General features: G+C 39.7%; 1 protein-coding gene across 1 annotated transcript; it reads right to left on the bottom strand.

Annotated features, from left to right (window-relative positions):
• Positions 1–2,560: 2,560 nt before the first annotated feature.
• ndel1a (nudE neurodevelopment protein 1-like 1a) lies at positions 2,561–21,292 on the bottom strand. Its single transcript, XM_012877055.3, has 9 exons — positions 21,184–21,292; positions 17,427–17,523; positions 12,668–12,821; positions 9,792–9,940; positions 9,468–9,604; positions 8,992–9,165; positions 8,110–8,204; positions 7,856–8,001; positions 2,561–4,458 (listed from the first exon to the last, which is right to left on the bottom strand). Exons 2-9 carry the CDS (start codon positions 17,510–17,512, stop codon positions 4,365–4,367), a joined length of 1,035 nt encoding a protein of 344 aa, XP_012732509.2. The 5' UTR covers positions 17,513–17,523; positions 21,184–21,292; the 3' UTR covers positions 2,561–4,364.
• Positions 21,293–22,451: the final 1,159 nt, after the last annotated feature.

The following is a 22,451-nucleotide window of genomic DNA, read 5'->3' as shown; positions in this document are numbered from 1 at the left end:
CTCAAAGGAAACGCTGCATTCAATGCAGCTCGGAAAAAAGAGCTCAGGTCTAGGAACAACGTCACCAACATATAAAACGGTTTATTTGCTTTTGTTGTGGTGCGAATTGCAATACCAGTGGATATATATTATGATATATAATATGTATATATAATATAATAAGTATGGGGCAGAAACCTCAAACTTTGCCATTTGCAGCAGAGAGAAATCCCACTTTCTTGGTTTACAGAACAGCTTTGAGTTCAGTATCTGGCCGCTCGCTCAGAGTAAAAGTTTATAAACTACGGTTTGTTTAATTAAATCTGTGCCACACACAGTCCTGGACCCACATCTGTTTATGAACATGTTATTATAATGTTTGAATGCATAAAACAGTAAACTACTTTTTATTGTCGTACGTTGGTAAAAGTAAACAACAGTAATGCTCAGAGTAATCTTCAATTTACGAGCAACGCAAACGCACCACAAAGAAATCGAGGAGACGTCAGCGGGGAGACAGTTTCCGCCACACACCGGAAGCTGCTCCTGAACCTGAAGGAGGCGTGTTTGTGTGTCTGCGCTGTTATGTCAGTTAACGCGCACTGGGAAGGTCAACTACAGGAAAAAACAACTTAATGTGGGCTTAAACTCAGAGTTTTGCAATCAGGCATTGAGCCTCGTTACTGACACAAACACGCAGCCATGAAGCAACACAAGCTGTCCGCCGCAAAACGCCTCACCAAACCGATTCTGTTCGGGACTGTGCTGCTTGGACTCGCCACTGCTTTCATAAACAGGTAACTCTTACTTTATGCCATTAGTAAATGTTTTAAATAAAATGCATGTTGGCTTAATAAACATTTGTAGAATATCTGGCCATTAGCTCAGACAACACTGTGCGTCTAATGCATTTTTTTAAAATGTTTTTCAGTTCTATGTAATACCTTGCTTATGCCACTAGGGGTCACTTATGTGTTGGTGGTTAGAAAGACCCCTACAGGTTTATGCCCAGTGTGCCACTGTCACGTTGGACCATTTTTGGATGTACAAACTGTAAAACAATAACTTATCGCTCTGTCATAAACTGTTTAATTGACCAGCATCATAGGAGTAGAAACTGGCGCTTCTTGTGAGATTTCTATCCCTTTTGCCACGCAGGCACATGTTCTTCGAGGATGTGGAAGTCCTCAGGGCCCAGGAGCGAGCGCGCAACGAGTCCAAGCTGATGGAGGTCCTGGAGAGGCGGCAGAGGCAGAAAGACGAGCTGGCAGAGAGCAAGAAACCGGCTGGGGAGTGAACAACGCAGCTTCAGCAACTTCTGGGTGCACAACACAATGCCCCCGCAGCACAGCGGTGCTGAGCAGACGAGTGGACTCCACAAATATGCCCAAAGATAAGAGGATCCAGTGGTCTCGTCTAGATGTTGCACGGGTGGATTTGTTGTCTTCTCGTGTAAATGTTCAATTGGACACTTAAGCTGTGTAAGGAGCCATAACGCTATCATCTACTCCATGTGTGTTTCAAGACATTTATAAATCATTTAGACAGAATGTTAAATGCTTGTCCAGCAGGGGGCAGTACATGCAACCTAAAGAACCATTTGAGTGCAGGTTACAGGAAAAATCAGCATGTCTCTTATACCTTTTGTGTGTTTTGGGGTGCAGCACTGTTGAATCATTTTGTCAGGCGACGTTTCATCGAAATGCAACAGCAAACCCTGTTCAAGAAACATGAACTCTGCTTCTCAACAAACCGTTTTCTTTTGTGTGAAAAATTGTTGATTACAAAGCTTCAAGCTTAACTTTCAATATAAGAAATTGATAATTAAAAATGAAACGTTGGAACGTGATGTAGTTTTTCCTATTACTGCAGGTTTAAGACATTCTTGAGTTGAAATTTAGATTTAAAAACCATGAAATGTAACGAAATGACAATACATAAATTGAATAAAAAAAAAATAGATTCATTGCACATAGGGAGGGATATATTTCATGTGTTTATCTTAATTTAAATGATTACAGTTAATGGAATTCCAGGATGTCGTCATCAGACCAATAAAAAATATTTTTAATACAGAAATGTGGGCCTAGTGAAAAGCATATCAATGTACAGTACAGTAGGTGCATGCAATACTTGGTCAGGTGTTTCCTTGGTTTAATTATTGTATCAGTGCTACATGGCATGGAGGAGATGTTAAAGATTTGCCAAAATGGCAAACATTTTCCCCAAACTCTTGAATTGACTTTGCTTCACGATCCTCACACACTGCAGTTAATTTTGTTGCTTGCTCACCTTTATCTACCACAGTTTTACCTTCCACTAAACTTTACAGCAATATCCTACTACAGCAGTGACCCTTCATGGTTTAACATCCCTCACAGTGACTGTCCGCTAAAGATTAAGTCAAAGTGATCTGATTTCATCCTCCTAATTCAGGTTTCCATTAGTTTGTCCAAATCATGAATCAACAGAAAGTGTTTAATATTGAAGGGAAATTTGCATTTAAGTGGCAAATGATTGCATTGAATAGATTTTATAATTTATACTAGTACTTTCCTGACAACAAAATGTAGTGCAGTAATTTGTGATAGTAAATACATCTTTTATTGGTACATGCAGCCAAGAAATCAAATAAACTAAACCTACAAACTGCAAAAAAAAAAAAACATATTGCACTAAAGTGACATTGAAAAACAGACACGTCCATTCGAGGCTTAGAAATAAGTTATGGAATGATTTTAAAAAGTTCAAATATTTTAGAGTACAGAAAAGAATAAAGGGATAGTTCAGATTTTCAGATTCGCAAGTAAGGTTTGAATAAACAGAGATTAGTTTTCCTCTAGCAGGTCAAGAGTGTTCTGTTCAAACAAATCTAACATAACAATATTGTGACAGAACACAAACAACAATCTTCAGTATAAATTGCTATGAACCTTTAAAAAAAAAAAAATCAAAAAGTTTTAATTTTTTGATTGACAAGAACTACAATCAAGCTTGTTTTGTTCTTTTTCTTTATCGGAGCTGTTTTTTTTTCTTTATCGGAGCTGTATTAAGGTGCGTTAACACCGAACGTGAATGTGACAGCCAAAGTGACAGATTTACATGATATGTACAGGTGCAGAAGACAGGAGCAATGTGGAGCAACGTGACGCAAAGCGACGGAAAGCAAGGCCACAGCGGCGTTCTAGCAATGCAAAAGGTGCAACTTTGGCGATTAAAGCAAAGCCAGAGCAACACGAAACCTGCGATGGATGCGAAGCGACAATGGCTAAAGTTGAAAAATCTGAACTCTTGTGTCCTGTCGCGTTGCGACAACCAATCAAGAACTGGACGTGGCTGTGATGTAGGTGAGGGACTGCGGCAGAGACGAAGCTGTTTTCGTTCAAATGGAAGACAAGCTGATGGTGGCGGTCTGCGGTCGGCCTGAGTTGTATGACTCAACCAATTATTACTACTGAGAAAAGTCCAGAAAGGACCAAGCCTGGAGAAGAGTGAGTGGCGATGCTGGAGTGGGAGGTAAGTGAAAGCGTCACAAGATAACGCCATTGTACTGCTGTATTTCTGGCTTGTTGGCCACTGTTCAGCGACAGCACGCAAAAGTGGCGACAATGTCGCTGAAATGATGTTCGGTGTGAACGCACCTCTAGGATTGTGGAAAATCCCCTTTGGTCTTGGCTCCACCTTCACTTAAGCTTCTGTAGGTAAGATATTGACTGCCCATAATCTCCCCACAACAACACTAAGAGAAAATCTGAACTATCCCTTTAACAAGTCTGAAGACTCCCCTTCAGTGCCTAACTGTTAATGTGGATCAATATGACCAATACTGTACACTTCATGTCACACAGTTTAAAGTTACATTGTGAGACTCGCTACAAAGACTCACTAGATGCAAGTTGTGTAAAGAAACGAGGTGAGCTTCAACAGTTTCCACCACCAGAGAAAATGATTTAAATGTTGATAAAACTCACCTGTTGGACAGTTTAAACGTCATAAATTCATCGATACGAGCGGTGTAAGTGTGAAGGTTTAACTGGTATTATTGCTAAGGTAAATTGTGGGTAAGTTTTGCTTACAAGTGAGAAAAGTATCATTCCTTATTGTGTCATCAAACATGTAACATTTGCATAATACTTCCCTTTTTTTTTTGACATGATGCACTCAACAAACCCAAGTCAGGAAAGTACAAAGGCCCTTGCAGTCTTAGTCAGAGCCCGATAGATATACAAACACCCAATACTCACACATGGAGTCATCAGTACAGCAGTTACGAAGCACAAGAGTCAAGTCAGAACAACAGACAGCATTATACAACAAAGAGGTGCAACCGAGTGTTCGATCTTTGCTCCTGTGTTGCAGCGGGGCGGCGTTCGGCTTACAGGGTCTCACACAGCCAGGCGCAGCAAGCCGGGCGAGGAAGCAGCGGGGGCCGAGGTGATGGCGGTCAGGGTCCCGGGTTCAAGTCTGTTCACTTTCCCCCTACAACAAAAGGCAAAGAGATTCAATGTCTCCATCCACAGATCACTTCCTCTGTACTGAATCCAGAACTGATGTCACATTACCATTGTAATATGACCCCTAAACGTTCTGTGCTTTAACTTATTTACCTTTCTGGACATAATGGCAGTTTTGAAAAAAGTCCTCTTCCAGCCCAGCACAGAGCTCTGACCTGGACTCAGTTCATTCCCATCTTCACCCACAGAGGACACAGCAGCTGCTCAACTCACCAGCAGATATGCATGTGCTGCTAAAAATGTAGCTGAACTGGAGTCAGCCTGACTGCCCCAGGGCTCAGCTGAGTCGACTGTAAAATGTCTCACAACCAGTGGCGTCTCTGCCATGGTAAGTTAAGCAGGGAGCAAAAACTCAACACCTATTAGCAGCAACACTTTTTTTTTTTTGTGATGCATACAACCTGATGGATCAATCTTAAATGAAACTAATGAATTGCCACAAACCAACAAACTAGAAAATCCATTTTATATGAACTAAATGTAATTTCCTTTTTATGAAAAAAATGTTTAATTTTTCCTACATTTTATTCCAACCTTTTTTTTTTACTTGCTTTTCCAATGTTTTAATCATGTTAAGCACTTTGCATTCTCCTTGTCCTGAAATGTGCTATACAAATAAATTTGCCTTGCCTTGCCTAGATGGTCGCGCATTATCCGGCAGAACGTAAACGTAGCATGTGCGTTTCTAGTATTTTGATCGGACGATCCTAACTTGGGGCCAAACGATTTGTGCCCCACAGCTGTCTACTGAGAGCGTATTGGGCATGCACACTGCGACTTCAGATGTCCATTATTTAAACAAACGTTGGTGGGCCGGCCCCAACAAAAAAGGCGCCACAAGAGGATTTAGAACACTGAGCTTGTTTTTTTTCACAGACTAAGATATATAGACACAAAGTTTTCTAAAATAATTTCATTGGTAAGGGAATCTGTCTTTTTTTACAACATTGCTCTCAGAAGAACAATCATGTCCCACTAATTATTGCTAATATTGAGCTCCACTGTGACATCTGGTGGAGTCCCACTGGCCCCTAATGCAGAGACGCCACAGCTCACAACATATTTCAGGCTTATTCATGCAAAGAGCATCAGTCAGCCATTAAAGTTTACACTTCTTTGCTAAAGTATTTAATACACAAACCACTATATATTTTATTGGGATTTCAAGGATCAGACCAACACAAAGTAATGTGTAATGATGAAGAGGATGGAAAACTATACCTTTTTCTTCCTTTTTATAAATAAGATCTTGAAAGTGTGGTTGAGAATTGTATTAAGCGCCGTTTTATTTTGGTACATACAAAATAAGTCCTGTGCAACCAGCTGCCTTGAGAGGTATGTTAATAAGTAGATGTCAACCACCAGTGTGAATTTTACTCTCAACATTAATCCAGCTGCTCTGTTTCTGGCCTCAGAGAACGTTGGTGAGCATCATGAAGACCAAGGGCCACTGCAGAGAGGTCGGGGAGAACGTTGTGGAGAATTTAAAGCTCAGTTAGATTATAAAACAATATATTAAGCTTTTAAAAGGCTGACAGAGCTCTGTTCAATCAAAGCTATAGAGGGTACACAGCAAACATGTGGAAGAAGGTGCTCTGTTCAGATGAGACCAAAATTAAAAAAAAAATGTTTTGGTCTACATGCAAAATATTAAACGTGGAGGGAAGCCAACACTGAACATCACCCTAAAAACATCCCATTGTGAAACATGGTAGTGATGGCATCATGCTTTGGGGCTTACAATTCTTCACAAGGGTAAGGGAAGCTGGTCAGAGTTAATAGGAAGATGGGTGGAGTTAAATGCAAGGCAACCCTGAATGAAAACCCGTCAGAGGCTGCAGCCTACTCGCGAACGAGGCGGATGTTCACCTTCCAACAGGACAACGACCCTAAATATCCATCCAGAGCAACCAGGTTTAGATCAAGACATATTCTTGAGTTAGAATGACCCAGTAAAAGTCCTAGACCTACATCCAACCAAGCATCTGTGGAGGCAACCAGTCTGAAAGAGCCTCTTTAGCTGTTTTCTGAAGACATGCAAAGAGGCATACCCTTAAAGACCTGCACCGGTAACTGCACCACAAAGAGCTTTACTTTCTGATACTAAAATACTGTATATGAAATTCATGCATCTTTTCACTTCACAACTTTGCAGGACTTTGAAAGTCTTCATCAAATCTAGAAAAAAATACATAAATGTTTTAGGGTCATAACCTGATATAAAGTGAAAAGCTTGAGGGCAATAGGTGCTATAAAAGCTACCCACCTTCAGATTCTAGTGGAGGTGAACCCTACCCGGTGTAAATTAGTAAGAACGCCCCACACTGGAGGATATGGGTGATGTCCTGACTGTGAATGCAAACTCACTTTCGGTTTCAAACAAAGTAGAAAAGCCACACAGTGACCCCCAGAAGCAGCAGCAGCAGCAGCTATGAGAAACAGTTCTCAGAGGATGACTACATCTCATCACGCATCCAATGTTGGACACAATGTTGTTGTGCCTCAAACGGTCATAAACAGAGGTGGCATAACAGGCATTCATGATAAAAGGGGGGTTGATGTTTTTTTGCAGACTGAAGAAACTCCAAAGTTTCCAGTGTTGACCAAGCTCTGCACTGGTGGTAAAACTGTTGTTTTGAACTTCTCAGTAGGTGACCGTCTTTGTGTTTACTGGACGCCCTGAAGCCCACTTCACTATAACCAAACCCATCACGTTGAAGTTCTTGATGATGCAGAAAACTTTTTTTTCTCCATGCATGGGAAGCTGCAAGCGTCGCTACTCTGCAAACAATCAGAGGACGATCATTTCAAGCACATCTTCGTATCCTTTATGCCCATCTGTCTGCAAAGAGGTTGATAGAGTAGTTTCAAGTGGACTCTTTCACAGATCCATCTGTGCTCATTATGTGACAGCACTGAGCCGATCGGAAAACACCCTGAAGCTCTCCAGGTCGCTCTCCAGGTCTGGGTTATATCATAAGCTAATAAAGCTTTTTGCAATGAGTTAATCTGAAAATCTGCAACAGAGAACATTTGTGGCACTGCCAAAAGTTCAGGCCATCACTATACTAAATCAAGTCTGAAAAAGCGACACCAAAACACTACCGCCACCCTGAATCAGCTCCTTCTAGGCCACAGCGATAGTCATTTCTACGTGATTAGAGAGGAAGCTTGGTAGCTAAAACTCAGCATGCATCCAGAAACCTTCTCAGCAGGCAAAGGAGCTGCAGTTACCCAGAACTAATGCCGGGAATATGACCTTCTCCGTTCTGCTGGGACAAAATGCACAAACGTTTGAGATTCCCCATCCATCTGTAAATGCACTTTATGCAGCAATAAGATACGCTGCGCGTGCTACTTACGCTTTGTCAAAATACGACGTGCTGAGCGCTTGAGCGTAGCTGGTTGTGTTTGCATTCAGCGCGTTGCTGTTGTCCAGAGAGAAGGCCTTCCTGGCTTTCTGGTCCTTGGCGAAGTTCCTGCAGGCGGCGAGCTTGGACTCCAGAGCCTGCAGAGAGGTAAAACACGGCCGGGGGTGTGAAAGCTGAGTTTTTGCTAGAAGCTGGAGGGGCAAACAGAGGAATGGCAGCCGAAACAGGAAGAAGGGTTCCCTCACCCCGACCTTCCGGAGTAAATCACTGACGATGTTGAGCGCTGATATTCTGGCGGAGGGAGTCAGCGGAGAGTTGCTGCCGTAGCCGTTAGACAGCACTGAAACAAAAGGCAGGAAGAAATGTTCAAATCACTGTAATTCACTGTAACACAGCCATAGATATCAAAACAGGCAAACGGGTTGGATGGTTTGGATTTAAATACAAAAATATCAAATCATTAGACTATTTTTCAAGTAGGTAAAATAAAAAAAATATCTGAAATTGTGTTGATTTGCATTTCACAAAGCATAAAAAGCTAAAAATGAGGAAAAAAAATGCAACACATCAGAACCAACAAAAGCGAAACTCAATGATGTTTTAAAAACTTTAAACAATGAAAACTATAGTTGTGTTTGCCATCTCTGTAATTGTTTTACTACCTTTTCTATTTGCTTTAATCTATTTTACAACTTGATTAAATCTTTCTACGTTTCTCTCAGACAGATGCATCATTGCTGCTGGTTTAATCATGAGGCAATAAATTCAATTAATAAAATAAAGTAAAATAAAATAAATTGAATAAATAATAAAAATTTGTTCTGGTTTTTGATCAATGATCATTTTTGTATGATTTTTATGTTTTAAAAATTTTTTTTTTTACTTTTTTCTGTATTTGCTTCAATCACATCGTTCTCTTGAGTAAAAGTTTATTTTCAATCCACATGTTACTGGCTGAGTGATTTTTATTTAAATAAACACTTCATAAACCTCCACAAACCACCGAGTCATTCTCTAGTTGTTTCGACCTTGTCAGATTTGTCATCATGTCAGAATAAATCAGCAGGATATTTTGCTAAAAATGTTTTCCGGTCCGTCAGAGAAAGACCTGCTGCAGCTGCAGCTACCTGGTGGGTTGGCAAAGGCGTTGTCCAGACTCTTGCTCAGAGGCGTAGCAGGCAGGGAGAGGGACGCTTGCACAGAAGAGTCCATCTTGACGTTGTCCTGCGTTGGAGAACTCGGAGCGGACATCCGGCTCACATCTGCCTGCCTCTCTCGCACGGCCAGCTCCTGCCGCAAATCTTTAAACCCGACGAGGGAAAAGGAGGTCAGCAGATTATTCACGATGCCTTGGAAAAGTATTAATGTCACAGGAACCTTTCCATGTTTTGTCACATTACAACTTCAAACTTCTGTCTATTTTATTGTGATTTTTTTGTGAGATTAACACAAATTAGTCCTTGATTGGAGTCAATAAACGTCAGTTTTTCTATATTCTTTTTTTTCGGCATGGTGCTTAGAGGAGGGGATGTGCAGCAGTCACATGTTACTTAGCTGGGTGATTGATAGAGTGGATCATTTATGGGATTTAATCCATAATCACCTCGAGCTTCATCTTTCAATCTTTGCACCGAGACCAGAAGTGACTCCTTCTCATCCAGCTCGCTCTCCAGGAAGGCGTTCCTCTCGATGGCCTGGTTCAGACGCTGCTCGAAGTTCTCCAGAGAAACAATGGTGGCTCTGAGGACACGACATCAACATCAGGACTGGACAGTTCCCCTCAGAGGAAAGTCAAAACATTAGACAGTATTTTGGTCTGAAAGAAGCAAGAAATCATCTGAGGGTCAGATCACAGAAAATGTTCGGTGTCATCCGTAAACAATTTAAAAATAAAAAAATTTAAAGGACGTAGTTAACGAGCACAGACCTTTTGGCTCTCTCCAGGTCGTCATTGGACTGCTCCAGCTCTCGGACGTATTTGTGGAGCTGCTCCTTGATGCTGCGCGTTTGGCCGAGGTCGTCCTCCAGCACCGAGATCTGCTTGAAGCTCTGAGAGTACTGATGCTCTAACCTCTCCTAAACATGGAGACAAAAGGAGAAATTTAGCCAGACAGATTGCAATAGAAATGATGGTGTCCATTTAACCACAGTAAGGGCACAGCGACAGATGAAAGGACGCTTTTTCAGCTCCTGTTCTTTCTTTAATATGGCCTCTTTTAGCTCGTTCCATTCCTGCGGCGGATGTAAACTGTGACCTATATATCCACGAGACAATCAGCTCAATAAAAACCACGAGGCTTTCTGGGTCTGACCTAGATCTGCTGATGAATCGCTGTCTGAGCTAAAACCAAACCCACACAATAGGACAAAAAAAGTGTGTTTCTGCTCTTGCTTATTATTGTGACTGGTAATAACCCAGACACAAGAGTAGCAGGCAGGATTTTAAAACGTATGTTTATAAGGTAGTTTACTGAGTTTTGTCGCAGAGAAGCAGTTGAACACCAGTCTATGATGCTCCTCTCATTAAGCCTGGATTTGAACCTGTTGAAAATAAAGGCGACTTTCTGCTTCTCATCTAAGAGAAGCCAAAATTCCTTAACGAGTGTAAAGGCTGCTTCTAACCTTAATGAAACAAAGACAACCGCGCTATTCTTGGAAGTTTCTTTTAATCGGGAAAATACTAAACATGCCTCGCAAAACTATTACTATCTTGTGATTTTTGTTCACATTAAGTCCTGTTATAATCTCATTCTATTGTAAGATTTTACAAAGTATACAATGTATATGCACATATATACGCGTAGGTACGTATGTATGTAGGCACATAGATATATGTATATATTTAAGTATATAGATATGTGTTTATATATATATATATATATATAGACCACTAAGAATGTAAATAAGCCATCATATGCCCATTCCTATTTCCTTTTTTGTATTTTTTTGGTATTCTTTTTGATCCATTGTATATATGAAGATTCACTGTATATAACTGAATGCACCTCCCCTACTCTGCACCTTCTTGCATGAGCCGATGTGACGAGTGAATTTCTCCATTGTGAGATCAATAAAGACTATCTTATTTTATCTTATCTTTTATGTGACAGACCAACACAAAGCGGTCTTTAAACGTGGAAAGGAAGAAGAAAAAAATGACGCATGGATCTTCAAACATTTTTTTTTTACAAAAAATCTGAGAAATGTGGCATGCTGTTGTATTGAGCCCTCTTTACTCTGATACCCCTAATCCAGCTGTTCTGTGAAGCCCTCAGAGGTTTGTTTGAAGACCAAGTACCACAGCAGACAGGTCAGGGAAGACGCTGTGGAGACGGTTAGATTAGGGTTTAGTTATGAAACATCTAAACTAACACGCCAGGTAAGGGGAACAATGATCAGAGAAGCAAGCAAGAGGCCTTTACTCTGGAGGGTCTGCATGGATCCATAACTCAGGTGGGAGAATCTGCTGTCATAACAACCACTAGCTGAGGTGGTTGTTATGAGATCTAGCCTTCATGGGAAAGTGGCTATAAGTAAGCCGTTGTTGAAAGAGAGCAGTAGGAAGTCCTGTTTAACACTAAATGTAGAGTAAAGATAATACTCCTCGAAGTGTAATAGAAAAACAGAGCAACCCTGGAGAGAAACCTGATGGAAACTGCAAGAAGAAAACTTGAAACTTGGGAGGAACTTCACCTTTAAGCAGCATAATGACCCTAAATATCCGGTCAAAGCTACGATGGTTCATATCATATCAGACACCACTTACAAATGTCGGAATGACCTTGTTAAAGTATGGAAACCTAAATGAGACTCTGTGGTAAGACCTGGAGGTTGATCTAACTGTGTTTGAGCTGGTTTGAAAAGAAGAATGGTGAAAGAGTTTTGTCCCAACAGCTGTAATGGAAATGAAAGGTGGCTCTAAAAAGTGTTGGGGATGCCAGCTTTATTTGTTTTTTATTTGTAAGAAAAAAACATTGACAACTGTGATAGTATTCCCTCCTTCTGATTTTGGCTCCAGTGAGACTAAATGTAGGAAAACCTCATTGTATCTGAATATTTCCATAAGCAGCTGCATAGTTATGACAACCATCATGACCCCAGGGTTTTCCCATTCTAGTCATAGACAACTACAACGGGAATTCACTATATTTAGAACATTTTCGAATTATAACACAGGAGCAAAATAAAAATGATAACACTCAATAAATTGTTTTGTGATGATACTGTCACAACACAGCTAAATTGGTTGAAAAAGAGGAAAAAGCAGATCTTTTGACTGCACAGCTTTATTTTTAGGTGATATTATGGTTAACATTTACTTATATATCAGTGTATATACACAGAATTCATAAGAATTGTTTTGTGTTATTGAAAAAGTAGAAATCTTTTACTGTTAAACATCTTTTTATACAGTTCCTGCTCTGCCTCTTGTCCAAGTCTGGTAAACCAGCCCCTCTCAGCTGATGGTTTGAGTCATCCGTCTGGAAACACGGGCTAGGAAATGTGTTGCTAGGCTTTTGGTGATTATGACGCAGGAATAAGAGCGAGGCTGAGCCTCATGAATTATTAATCAGAGCTGTATATGTCGGTGTAGGGCAAGAATGCGGGGCGAGCAGGTGGAGAGATTAGGAAAGTGGGGGTCTCTGTTAGATTTGCAAACTGTTCCATCTCCAGTCCTAAATCCTCCCTTAACACGGCAAACGCAAAGACCGGACTCAGCGCTCAAACACAAAAAAAGCTCCAAAACAAGCAGGTGAAAAGGATGTGAACCGCTCCCATCATTTATCAGCTGTTTGCGGTCACCTTCAGCGTTTCCGCCTCATTCTTCAGTCTCTGGTTCTCGGACTGCAGGTCTTTGATGCGGTGCTCGGCCTGACCCAGCTGAGCCTCCAGCTCGGCCTCCAGCTCCCGGCTCCCCTCCTGGAACTCCAGCAGCTCCTCCTGCGCCTCATCGTAGCTGTGAGCAGACACACCAGAGCCCATTTGTCCCTTCATCAATCAGACTGTTAAATAAAGCCGGCATATAGTATCTTTTCATGCTTCTCATGCCCTGGTCTGGTTGGCTGGATTGCATGTGTGAACGAGTCAATGTTCTGTTATGGATCAGCTTTTATTGAGCAATATCTGTTTACTTCTTTGTTTATTTGTTTATGCAGTTCAGAGGATTTTTAATTGTTTGTAGTGTATTTAATAGTTGAAGCAGCTTTGTTTAGGTGTCCAAGACAAATTTCCCTGGGGGGACAATAAGTTATAGGTCTATCTATTTATCTGTCATTAGGCAATGAGTCGGGACAGAAGGAGGTCAGCACGCAGCCCTGGGAGGCATGAATCAACTCTTACAGCTAAAGACCTTTCTCACTTCTGTTTTATCTTGAGTGGGAACCACAGCTGTGACCCACATATAACTAACTCCCAAAACTCAAACTAAGAGGATTCAGGTGTTCAGCATTACCTCATTTGTCCTCAACAACACGGCATCACACTGAAGACTAGAGCAAGAGCAGAAACGTACAGGGTGCGCCATGAAATCTCTTTGACACATAAAGAGATATTTAGAGATTTGTAGAACCTCAGATCCAGAATTATAGTTTTAAACCAAAAGTGGGGGACTAGTCCCTCCTGGTCAGGAGGTCAGGGATCCGTCTCTGGATCACCTAATTAGCAATGATGAGCTTCTGCTTCCCTGCTATATAAATATGATGGACTGTGATGATGGTAAGAGAAAAGAGAGATGCCTCTTGGGGACACTAAGTCTCCATAACAACCAATAAACAACATCAGCAGACCAGCCGGTTATTTGAAGTGATCCTTGAAAAAAAAAAAAGAAGAAGCCTTTTTCCTCCCATCCATCCATCCATCCATTTTCCAAACCGCTTCTCCCTCATGGGGTCGCGGGGGGTGCTGGTGCCTATCTCCAGCGTTCACTGGGCGAGAGGCGGGGTACACCCTGGACAGGTCGCCAGTCTGTCGCAGGGCAGCCTTTTTCCTCCCAAACATTCAAAATGGAAACTCGTGGAGTTTGTTAAACTCTGCTGAGGCTTTAACTGGAACTGTGCTGGTTATTTGTCTGAGCTGACTCTCGTTGACTTTTTTGATAACAAAAACTCAAAGTGCCTTGTGTCCTATGTTACGTATGGGGAAGTATGCGTGATGTTTTGGGCATCTCTTCCTCTCGTTATAGGGCATAACATCTTGAACTTTTTGAAACACCAGCAGATTTTCAATAAAAAGCTGGAAGGCCACCCAGAAAACTGAAGGTTGATCATCATTAGGTCCTGAAGCAGGATAATTATGCAAACCATGTGGTCTGATCAACTCAGAAATGGTTCAGCTGACTAAAGGGGAAGAAAAATCAACCTTCTTTCAGACTCCAGAGCTAAATCCTGTAGAAAACTTGTAGAGAAGTTGGAGAAAAGAGACGTCCCAGACTCTGGCTGATCTTAATGGTCAAAGATCCCACTCTCCATGTGCCCCAACGTCATGAAATGTTATAGGACAAGACTGATTATTGTCCTGTTGCCAAAAGCCAATTGTACAAAGTATTAATAGTAAAAACGATTATTTCTAAAATATATATATATATATATATATATATATATATATATATAATTTCTTCCTCAGTTCATGTTAAACCTTGGATCTTTTTTCCTTTTTTAAATGTGAGATTCTGCCGTTTCATTGAAACATTATTTAACTTTAGGGTTTTTTTACGCACCTTCACTGAGGGTGCCAACAAATATGGCCTGTTCTGTAAATGAAATGAAAGAAATGGATTCATTTATTCGCTCAGTTTTTCTGATTCTGTTTGATTCAGAGGATTTGGTGCTGCCTAACTATTCATGCGAAATGATCTAACATCAACATCTGGACATTTTGTCCTCCTTTGGTTTAGGAGAAATGTTCTCTATCGACTTGCAGGTAAAACAGATTTTTACAGGATGTAACAGAAGCTTTTAATGTTCTACAATGTCTGATAATCAGACATTGACGTTAAACCTAAACTAGAAAGTGAAATAGCATTTGGATTTAAATAATATGTTGCAGAACAGGAGTGGCAGAGTTCAGTTTGACCAGAAAAGCCATTGTTTGATTAGTTTCTGCTTTCGGTGCTTTTCTGTCATAAACTCTGCCCTCTCGGATGGACAATCCAACTGGTGGTAAAAACAAATGTGACATACAATATCTATTTAGATTTGACATCAAATATGAATGCATCGGAATAAAATAGTCTTAGGTAAAATAGTCTTTTTAGTTTTGAAAGTATTTCTGCCAGTGGACATGAAAACATCAGTTATTTAACATTTTCATGCCTGAATATGAACTGAGCATCCAACTTTGCAGCAGCTCATTGTTTTAGCCTCTTTGGACACGGATGTAACACACCATCACCTCCCAGACCACCACGTAAAAACCAATCCTGTGCGTCGACAAAAAAGAGGTTCACCAGGAAATAAATGTGCAGGTCACGTGACTTCAGAGCAGCTTTACCATGAAGTGCTGATTATGTAAGCGTCTGCTGACGGGGACACACAAACAGAGCCAGCTGTCTATTAATGGCATCATGTGAGCTGAGATGTTGCTGGTGGCACGGAGCCAGGCGGCCCATTTGTCCTCAGCACACAGGGGTAATGCTCAGCGGGGCTTTGAACGGGTTTCACATTGAAAAGGTCGGACACTACCCGCATGTCCTCTTCATCCCTGCCACCATGCATAAAAAAAAAACGCTCTCATCTGTGGAAATGAACTATCAGAACCCTCAGAGAGGAAGAACACACCCACCTGTGTGGTCAATGACCTTAGTCTGAATTTCAAGATACATTTTGATGACATAAACAGTTTATTTTGACTTTAAACAGACTTCAGTAAAGTGAACATCCATCGATTCCAACTGCGCACACAAGGTTTCTGTATTACTAGACTGCTTCCCTGTGCTTACATGGGAATTCATTTTATTTTTATCCCATTTTCTCACCTGCCATATGTGATACAAGGAATGCTTGTTAAGAAGTAAAAATGTCAAAAGTGTCTGTTTTAAAAGCTCCCTGAACGATGATCTTTAAAGAAAAACCTTTCATCAGATAAGCTATAAATAACAGGCAGCCCCGGCTCTAAAGGATGTTTATTGTCTGAAAGCTTTCACCTAACTGGGCGTTGGCTGGAGCTGGCTTCCTTTGACACAAGATGTTGTTTTTGTTGTTCCTTTTAATTTAATCAAGTCATGTGCTCCGGCTTAAAGACTCAGGTAACCTCAGCGCGCTTTAGATTCAGTGAGAATCATTGCATAAAAGGGGGGAAAACAAAGAGACACCGAAGCTTTTTATATCCTGTGAAACATGAGCTGCTGAGAGACACTTTCCCTGCTCTGCGGGTAGAAGAGCGTCACCGGAGATGGACAAACTGGTTTCATTTGAGAAGCATGGAAATGGGCTTCTGGAATGACAAGATGAAGCATTCCTAAACTGAGTCTGACACTCCCCATAAACACGAAGAGGCCACGGCGTTTCTAGGAGATCCTTCAGCTCCAATGTGACTAAACATGCCTTGATGCAAAAACCGAAAATGCAAAAGGTCTAAACATATTGGAATATGAGACCAAATGAAATACCACCTCTGACCTTGTGTTCAAAATATGAGAATCTAGAGCCCTGCACTTGAATAACTTTATTACCCTGAATGATAAAAAGAAATTTTTTTGAAAGAAAAGAAGTCTGAAATTTAAATTGGTAGTGGGGAAAAATATATACCGTAAATACGATACAAAGTATTATTTCACTATTGTGAATATGTAGAAATGGGACACAGAGGAAAAGATATGTAATATCTAAATGTTACAGAACGCTTTCTGACAGCTGTAACCAACAAAATCAATATTCTTTAAGAAAAAAGATCTGCAAAACACAAGAGGAAATTGATCTGATTTTATGTGCATGGTGCTGTAAACGTATTAGGACTTTTTTTTGTCATATTAACGCTTATAGTTCATAAACACATTTTAATTAAGTTTTGAATGATTGAAATTATTAAGGGGAAAAAGCCATCCAAATTAACCTGGTAGTCTTTTTATATATATATATATAAAGCTGATTTCTGTAACACTAACCACCTAGACTTAATTACTCCCACACCTGTATGTTAAAGATAGCACTGAATTAGAACCTGCACACGCACACATGCATATATATATATATATATATATATATATATATATATATATATATATATATATATATATATATATATATATATATCCCAGTAGTGACCGGCCGATTTGAATTGGTCCAGGAGTACATTAACAACTTTTCCAGGAGATCATGAAAGAAACCTGGAACAACATCTAAAGCAAAGTGAAAGCAATGATCTGAAGCACACCAGCAGGTCCACCTCTAAATGGCTAAAAAAAAAAAAAAAAACGAACAAAATGATGGCTTTGGAGTGACTTACAGGAGTCAAAGTTTGTACTTAAAACAAATAGTCGCATGACCTTAAACAGACCGTTCATGCTCTAATTATTCAGTGTTGCTGAAGTAAAACAAAAAGAAATGGGGAACAAACATCCACTTACCCTCTCTTGTACTTGAGGGAAAGAGCCTTCCAGAAATCAATTTCCTCGTCCTTCGAGGAGAATTTTGGCATCATGTCCGTTTCCATGGCAACCCAGTCTACAGGACGGAACCAGGAAATTATCGATATTACCGTGAATGATCAAATGCATACACGAGTGCAGCGTTAAACATAAAGCAAACAGGTACTGTCAGGTCAAACCCTCCTCATTTCTGCTCATGGCCATCCCTTTTTAAGTTTAAAATCTATTAAACCCAAACCATCTACACCACCCTGCACACTTCTTGCACCAGATGGTAAATTTGTTATAAAAAGCTTGAAAATAATTTTTAATTTTACTGGATTGCCTGTTCCTACACGGCCTTTCTAGAAGATCACCTCCGCCCACAGGTTTTCTACCGGATTTAGGCCTGCTTTTCATCTGCTAAATCTTTTCTGTATTGATTTGACCTCATGGTTTAGATCCCCATCTTGCAGAAGGACCCAATAACAACCCCTTTTCATATAATCAGATGAATCAGATCATTTTTATGCAAAATCTCCTGCACTGTAAAAACGACTGGATTCTTTCTTTAACCCAAATGTTGTGTTTATGCCAATGGGGAGTTTTAACCAGACGTTGTGACCCACTTTCAGCCTCATAACTTTTCACAGGCGGCCATTTTGACTTAAACAACGACCTGATCAGACTTACCCTCTTCAACAGGATGAAACTGGAAATGGTAATGTAGTTAATCTGTGCTGTATAATAATGTTAAAGCCCAAGGGTTATGTTAATGGAATTAGTTGACACTAGTGAGTTAATACACTTAAGGTCACATTAGCATTTAAATAGTAAAGGATGTTCAGCCTTCATGCGTTTGAAGTGCATAGAGATAGGCTATATTAAACAGTATATAATGCATTTAAATACAGGTCTGTACTTAATTTAGAAAAAAATAACATTTTGCACTTCTGTGGAGCACAGTGTCGTAGTTGTTAGCATTGTTGCCTCGCAGTAAGGGCCTTGGTTCAAATCCAGGCTTGGACATTTCTGTGTGCCGTGTATATATGCTCTACATTGAAGGAAGGGTTCTCCCTTGGTAGTCTTGCTTCATCTCACTGTTTAAAAACATGCATCCAAGGGGAATCCACCACTGGAGTTTGCCTTTACATGTGAACGTGCCTAGTTGTGTGTTGCAGTGTGACGACCTGTCCCTGGTGTTCCCTGCATTTTGCCTAATGATAGCTGCAGATAGGAGCGTATAGCTTGTTTTGATATGCCTAGTGTTGGACATTAGTCCCTTTAACAGATTTTTGGGGTAAACCCAGTATGATGGGTATATCCCCAACTCTTTTTTTTTTACATTAAATAAACTCAGGCCTGGATTGGTTCATATTAGACCAAGGACAAGGTTATAAAAGTAGTGTAGATTGAGCCGAGTTTAACCAACAATTTTTTTTAGAGTGCAGTATTTTAAAGAGTTCCAGATACTGCCGCCACTAACAAGGTTCTTAGAGGATTTGGAAAAGAAACAGACCCACACCACTGAGAGTCATCCTCCGTATGTGACAATGGGCATGACATGAGGTGCTCAGGAAGAGGGCTCATCTGACCCAAGCACACATTTCCACTTAAAGTTCCAGGACAGTGAAGTAGAATCCACATGTTTCAGTATCTAACCCTACCAGGGTTCCCAGTAAGTGTGCAGTGTGCTAGTATGTGCAGTATGTATAAATTGAAGAATTAACCGCAGCAGGGAATGAAAAATCACAAACAGCAATTAGAGGTTTGCTGCACTGTAGAATATTACAGCAGTCAAGATCCTAAAAAATGTCCTCCACAGCTCCAACAACGGCTCTGATAGATAAAACAGCACTAAGAACATGATTAATATTTTCACTTTTAATGAAATACTTCTTTGACTGACCTAGATACAAACTCATATGTGCAAGAATGACGGTCTAGTTATCCCCTACAGCCCCAACAAGTCAGTTTGCTGAAATTAAACTATGTGGTTTTTTAAAACAAGAAAGCGTGGTTAACGTCCAATCATGCAGCTCCATTTATCCGACAGTGAGCAGGGATATATTCTAACACCGATAATCAGTACTCAGGACAGCTAAAACGTAGCAGATGTATTTGTCTTGTATAATATTGAACTTAATTTGCACTTTTTCTTTCTATTTGGAGACTAACTAATAAAATGATCATTAAGCTGATTAAAGTATAAAATCTATGTCTACTATTACACTGCTACTTTGCGACTGAAACAGTCCAGAGTGAGGGTGGCATAAGGCTTAGTTTAGATGAACACGTTTGCTGCAACTCAAACTGATTTTACATTTCTTTTTTCCTTCCTCCTCCTCCTCCTCAAAAAAATAAGCAGTGGATGACTGGCTGACCTTTGAAAATAGAAAGAAAACACCTTATCCAGAAGGCACCTATTAATTCAGGTTTTATTCAAAAGTATTCACCAAAAAACATTGCTAGCAAGATGTATTTTACTTGGATTTCATGTGATATACCAACACAAAGCAGAACGTTATTGTGGGATGGGAAATAATCCTTGAGTTTATTTATTTATTTCAAAATAAAAATCAAAAACGTTTGGAGTGCAGTTGCATTCAGCTTCCTTTACTCAGATACTCCTAAATAAAACCTGAGCCAATCAAATGCCTTCAAACGTTGCCTAATTGATAAATAGAGTCGTCCTGTATATGATTTAATATCAGTATAAATCCAACTGTTCTATGAAGGCCTCGCAGGTTTCTTAGGGAACATTAGAGAACAAACCTGCTGAAGACCAAGAAACACAGCAGCAATCAGGGAGAAAGATGTTCAGAGGCTTAAAGCAGGGTCAGCCTGAAAGATGGTTCAACTAATGACTCAAGGGCTAAATGCAAAGGCTTGACACACTTTTCAGATCTTTATATGTAAAATATCTGTTTTATGTATAATGTTCCTCTTACTTCACAATCATGCACTGCTTTATGCTGGTTTCTCACATGAAATTCTGATAAAATACAGTAACAGAAACTATTCAGAGCATGCTTTAATAACTTCCAATTCTTTCGGCTTTAGACAATACATCTAATAGATAAAATCAGCACACATTTTAACATGAAAAAGATATCAAGTTAATCTAATTTGACTTGAGACATTTCATTACACAAGGGCACACAATATGATTTTTGTTTATGAAAAGTGCCGATCAAATAATTAGTTTATCCAATTAATGTTGAAATGTGGATTCAAATAATTAATTACAACCACTGTCACATCTGAATACCTTTAAATTAGGTGGTGGAGTTAATATTATTTTTTTTATTTATCTTTCATAAATGTGATATAGGAGGTTCAGTTATATAAATATAAATATGTCCAATAAATATGGGTCTGGGCTTGCAATGGGTTAACCGATGCTCAAGCTGAACACAGATCAGATGTTCATCTACTGAAATGTGATAGCCAGATTTGAATGAGGCTCACAAAGGAAACATTTAGTTGTACGTGAAATTGAAATGCAAATAAAACGTTAGTTTATTATTGGTATTATTATTTAACATCAGACATTATTGGTAGGCTAGGGTTAGGCGAGACACGCCGATGATGCTTATGAGCTCAGCTGTCAAAACTGGGTGTGCAACAACCCGAACACACGGCCAGACACAGCCAACTGTGATTGCTCCAGTGTTTGTCTTTAATCTTTTTTTCTTTTCTTTTTTTTTTTTTACAATAAATAAATAAATGAATCACGGGATATAAAAACATCTACCTGATCATCGCTTCCAAAGCTTTGGTCTATCAGTCCATCGCTGCTGCTGAGGCTGGCCGTCCTCTGCTGTCTGGTGATCTCCGCTCCGCTGCGCCCAGCGGGGATTTAAAGGGGAATGCACCCTCGGTATAAATCATGATTTACTGCTTCTTATTAAAGCTATGCTAGAGGAGGGAAAGCCGAGAGACACCCAATAAACAAATAAATAAAATAAATACAAAAAAAATAATAAATCGGTGTATCTGAACCATTTACAAATAAATTAGAAGCCCAGGTGATGAAAATCTACAACTAAAATAATTTCTTGTTGGGAAAAATATAGCAGGATTATTGGCAGCATCTGAAATCAAACAGCACTTTAAGCAATAAACAAAATAAATTTTCAATAGATCTAATTAAGAGGGGAATGGGGGACCTGAGTCTTTAGGCTACTACTGCGCATGAATTGCGCATAAGGCAAGGTTTTGTAAAATATCGCCACCTGCTGGTTACTCAAAGAACAGTGATTGTTGTCCTTGCAGGATGTTGTACTCTCATCGAGTAAGTTTACCTGTACTGTATGCGTACATGTTATCAAAAAAACTAATTTTATACAAGTTTACAGAAATAAGACTTTAATAAAATACATTAATAATTTCTGGGGAATTCAAATTTTTACAAGTGCAAAGTTATAGGGCAATAATATTTGTTTTATTGTGTAATTCTATAACTGACCAATTAATCAGGTATACACGTTTGTTAAAAAAATTAAAAAGGCATGTGAGTGTTTAATGCAAGTGCATAATATAGAACTGTGGATGCTATTAGTGAGAATTATGGTGTCCATGTCATTTAAGATGAACTCCATATTTTTCTGGCTCTGTTTACCATTACGTCAAGACCCCAGCACTCATTGTGAGCTTTAGTAAACTAAAGCCATTAAAATATACATCAGTTATTTGCATTAATGTAAGATTTCATCTTGTTTGGCCAGACAGTGAATGAATGAAACCTTCAAAAACAATCTTTGTGGAACCATATATGTTTGTGCATGAAAAAAGACTACACTTTTTAATTCTAAAATAAATATAGCTTGGCAGGAAATGACAGCAAAATCTGAAAATACATCCTTTCTTACTTTTATTGACATAAATCAATCAAAACTAGCATTAAAATGAAGGATTGTTAAACAAAGTGAAAGAAGTCTAACTTAACAATCATTCTTGTTGTTACCAGGGAAGTAAAAGTAGTCCGCATGAAGGCACAACCTTGCATAACATTGCTGAATG

The sequence above is a fragment of the Fundulus heteroclitus genome, chromosome 10 (genome assembly GCF_011125445.2).
Source record: "Fundulus heteroclitus isolate FHET01 chromosome 10, MU-UCD_Fhet_4.1, whole genome shotgun sequence".
Classification (NCBI taxonomy): domain Eukaryota; kingdom Metazoa; phylum Chordata; class Actinopteri; order Cyprinodontiformes; family Fundulidae; genus Fundulus; species Fundulus heteroclitus.
The sequence above is the reverse complement of the archived record's forward strand: the minus strand, read 5'-3'. Positions and strand labels throughout refer to the sequence as shown.

What these genes read in the sequence shown, in the direction of transcription:
- ndel1a (XM_012877055.3), bottom strand. Translation starts at nt 17,512, where the DNA reads ATGGAAACGGACATGATGCCAAAATTCTCCTCGAAGGACGAGGAAATT. An exon ending in GACCTGGAGAGAGCCAAAAG is followed by an intron (nt 9,605 to 9,791) that starts GTCTGTGCTCGT and finishes TCGTGTCCTCAG; the next exon opens with AGCCACCATTGTTTCTCTGG. An exon ending in ACGTCGTATTTTGACAAAGC is followed by an intron (nt 4,459 to 7,855) that starts GTAAGTAGCACG and finishes CTTTTGTTGTAG; the next exon opens with GGGGAAAGTGAACAGACTTG.